Source organism: Gymnoscopelus microlampas (genome assembly GCF_963454915.1).
Source record: "Gymnoscopelus microlampas genome assembly, chromosome: 23".
Lineage (NCBI taxonomy): Eukaryota > Metazoa > Chordata > Actinopteri > Myctophiformes > Myctophidae > Gymnoscopelus > Gymnoscopelus microlampas.
This window is the reverse complement of record NC_139960.1, coordinates 32,220,575-32,224,947: the sequence shown is the minus strand read 5'-3', so window position 1 is coordinate 32,224,947 and position 4,373 is coordinate 32,220,575. Positions and strand designations below refer to the sequence as shown.

At 40.7% G+C, this 4,373-nt stretch overlaps 1 protein-coding gene across 1 annotated transcript; it reads left to right on the top strand.

Annotated features, from left to right (window-relative positions):
• Positions 1–2,573: 2,573 nt before the first annotated feature.
• Positions 2,574–2,879, top strand: LOC311039860 (10 kDa heat shock protein, mitochondrial-like; the record flags this gene model as incomplete). Its single annotated transcript, XM_084049868.1, has 1 exon — positions 2,574–2,879. One exon carries the CDS (start codon positions 2,574–2,576, stop codon positions 2,877–2,879), a length of 306 nt encoding a protein of 101 aa, XP_083905994.1.
• Between the last annotated feature and the right edge of the window lie 1,494 nt (positions 2,880–4,373).

Genomic DNA, 4,373 nt, shown 5'->3' with positions numbered 1-4,373 from the left:
TTGAGTTATATTGCTTACTTTGTACAGCTCAGTGGATTGTGAAAGTGATTAAATAGAAGGCAGATGGACACTGCCATCTTGTGGCAATGTTTTGCCACAAGACATTGCCTTGTTCCAACTTCACTGTACATTGAATTAGATCCATAAAACAAATAATAGACATTGCCTTGTTCCCACTTCACTGTGCATTGAATTAGATTTTCAAAATATTAATAAATAAATGTATTGATATTTTTAAACATACAGTAGATCGATTTGTGCGTGGTTTGTGTGCACAAGGTTCTTAGTTTGAGACCAGGTTAAGTATTCATTCTCAATTGCATCCTCCATGCCAGGTGGCACAAGAAATAAGGTCAGGGGTTTACAAACCGAGGGTTCAAGGTTCAAAGCTCTAAAACAACTATGACATTTAACTGGTGTGATTGGAAAAAGAAAAAAAAACATTCAAATCCCTTAATAAACAGCTGTCAAATCAAACGAATACTATATATTAAAGAAAATACTTAATAGGAACTCAAAAAGGAAAATGCTTAAATAAAAAAACTAAAACACATTGCTTAAAATGTAAATTTAAGCTGCATCCGGCCTCTGCAGGTGGGCTCCCTCCATGTTCCTCTCCCTCTACCGGAGCTAAAAGAGATGGGTGAGGAGGGAGGTGAGCTGCCTCAATGCATCTCGCCTAACAAAGACCAAAATTAAATATTTACCAGGACCAAAATTCAAATCCCCAAACTTCAGCTTGTGAAGCCTTTCCTTTTCTCGTGCACCACCAGGCTTTTCACACTGATTGGATGTTCGAGGTCATATTTGAGGTTGAAGGGAGAGGTGGCAGGTGAAAAGATGAAAACCCACAGCAAACACCTCTCCCCCTGACAGAATGACTGAATCTACAGATCCACCCACTGATGATCAGGGTTCATTATGAGACAACTGAGATTTAGGTTATTGCTTAGAGACACTGCTTTGCTAGCCTGGCATGGCCAGACTAATATCACTGCATAGATATTAGTCTGGAATCTCTGTGCGGAATCTGCATTTCCGAGGGGCAAATTCAAAAAATCCCTCTGTTGATAAACCCGCCCCATATTTGCATACTGGGCCCCGATTGGTCCCTCACAACTTCGGAGCAAGAGATCTCTATTGAGATGGGCCAGACTTACTCTGCCGAGGGATTTTTTTTTTGCAATAGCAGATTCATCTGGCACCAGGCTACTGCTTTGCACCAAGTGACATACTCAAAAATAGAGCTGAATTCAGTAATTATTTATGATCATCTTTGAACTTTGTCTGAGATAAACCACCCAGGTCATATGTCCTCCCTCATAACCACCTGGAATGCTCAGGAGGAAATATCACGACTTATCATCGTTTGCGAGACCAAACACTTTAGAAACTCATTTCTTCAGTCCAAAACTGTAGAAATGATGACTGAAAGTAATGTCTTAAAGAAATACTGGCAAAAAACTGCAAGACACTTGTTGGACTGTTGTTCACACTTGTGGTTGCTCTCATTATCTGATTATAATCTACATGTATTTTTCTTAGGCATAGAACAGACCAATAACAGGAAGGCAAAGTAAAATCAAAGTCCACATAAAGTGCATGATAAAACATGTATAAGGAATAATGACACTAGAGAACGCAAAATGCTTCTTGTGCAGGTGGTAAACATATAATGTGTATAGAGATACCCGTTGTAACCGGCTGTCTGTTTGTGTCCCTTTTGACCATATATGGTGATTTCTGTATCTGTCTGTCTATGTCCCCATAATGCCCATATATTGTGATTTCTGTATCTGTCTGTCTGTGTCCCTTTTATGCCCATATATGGAGTTCTGTGTCAGGCATGCACAAATATGGTGTCTAGGCCAAACTAAGACGTCAGTATGACATCATATTGATGACATCAATACTCCATAAATGGGGATTTAGTTTTTTGAGATCACGGCCACAGGTCCTTGGCGATACGCAAAGTCGATATGGGTATATTGGTCGGATCAGCAGTTCTGGTACCGGATCTCCATTTATGCCTATATGGGCATATCAGTGGGAACAACAAACCAGAGAAATCACGGTTCTGGAAATGTCATTTTCACGCCATCCAGGTTTGTTTAGGTTGACATGGTCACTCAACATGTCTGAGTGGGTCCAGGTTGCATTGTTGTCACAATACCTACAGACTAATGAAGTCAGACACCATGGACTCCATATTTGGGTATGCCTGACATGGGAACTCCATATTTGGAAATGGCTGACATGGGGACTCCATATTTGGGCATTGCTGACTCATCGTGACCTCATCATGATGACAAGAACAAACACCGCCGGACAGTATATAGGCAGCACATTCTCAGAGGTCAACCTAAGCTCTCCACAAATCGATATTGCAGACTCTACGACTCTCTCAATACCCTTGCTGGTCAACCGAAGCCATCGCCAGATCCCACGATCCCACGATCCCACGATCGAAGCATCACTGGAAAAAAAAAACAGTCCTGATCTCCTATAGTCAAATCAATTCCTGTTTCCTAATAACATTTCACAGGCACTGTGGGAAAACAACAATTCAGGAAATGGCAATGGCATTCAGGAAATTCCTTCCCACGCTTGACCGGGTGCTGGTGGAGCGTTTGGCAGCAGAGACGGTGACAAGAGGTGGCATCATGCTTCCAGAGAAGTCCCAGGGCAAAGTGCTGCAGGCTACAGTGATGGCAGTTGGACCTGGTTCTGTCAATCAGGAAGGGAACCTGCAACCAGTCAGTGTGACGGTTGGGCAGAAGGTCCTGTTACCAGAGTACGGTGGAACTAAAGTCATTCTGGATGACAACGACTACTTCCTCTTCCGTGACGTAGATATTTTGGGAAAATATGTCGATTGAGACATTTTGCTGTAATAGATACCCCAAAAGCAAACAAACCACCCCGCCATCAAAAAATAAATAAATAAAGTAAACAAAAAAGGGACAAAAAAAATATATAATAAAAAAAGAATAATCCTTATATTCAAATTGCCCATATATGACAGTGGACGTCACAAACATAAAATGCATGTGGCCATGCCCATATATGGGCATATACTGATGACATCAGCGATCATTCTCCATATATGGGCATAAAAGAGACAAGGACTGACATATTCAGAGATCCGGTTGTCCAGAGCCACAGATCCTATACCGCTATGCCCATATATGGTTCTTGTGCACATGGGACCTACGGCCGCTTAGCACCCCGAACCTCTAGTTTCCTAAACTCAGCTGATTGGCCTCAGAGCACCTTCCAGTGGGCCGTGAAGATGCTGCCAAAATGTTTAATTATTAATTGAAAAATATAGATAGATTTCCTCATTTTAGACATTTACAATTTGTTTTACACATTTCAATTTTTCAGAAAATTACTGTCATATCTTAGATAATCTTTTAACAAGCACAAATATATGTCAATAAATGTTCACAACAGTGATTTGCAGACCTGTCACAATGATTTGCAGAGTTCAATCTACGTATATGGACAATACACAATGGAATGGCTGTTATCTGTGTTTCCTTAATTAGAGACTAGTAATTAATCTCTGAACGGAAAATAAGAAAAACATAAATTAGAATTTTAAAAAATAGTATGCAGGCCCTGAACATCTTGACACATACGCACAGTACCCGGATTCGTACAGAAATAATTGAAAATGTATCTTTTAGAGCGCAATTTGGACCAAAGAAAAAAAATCTCATGTGTGACTCACTCACCAGCACATAGGGAGGACCATGCTAACGAAATTTAGTGCGTTAGCATCGTCTATTTAAATAAGGGTTTACAGGCTCTGTGAGGCAGTTTATAACATGGTAAAGCAGACGATTTTATAATCAAATAACCTGGTGTTAGTTAGTTGGTGAATACAGTGGATTTAACTTTCGTTTCGGTAGTAACAAACTTTCGTTTCGGTAGTGACACAATGGTGAAAAAATAAATGTATTTGTCTTGTTTGTTGTTCAAGTCAAAGCACCAAGAAGGCTGTATTTCTTGGCCAACAGTTAGCTCAATGGGTTGAGACGCAGTATTCATGATCCAGAGGCCATGAGTTCAAATCCCACTGGTGTCTTTACTGTGATGCTTCCCTTTGCAGACTAACTTCTAGAAAAAAAAGTTAAAACCACCAGGAAACCTGTAACTCTCAGCCAACAGCTTAGCTCAACTGGTAGAGCGTCTGTCCAATAACATGACCTGACTTGACTTGAGTGGGTTCGATTCCCACTCGAGTCAAGTGTCCCCGGTAACTTGGGGCAACGGATAAATTGACTGATATCCTTAGTGATGCTTCCCTTTGCAGACTAACTTCTAGAAAAACAAGTTAAAACCACCAGGAAACCTGTAACTCTCAG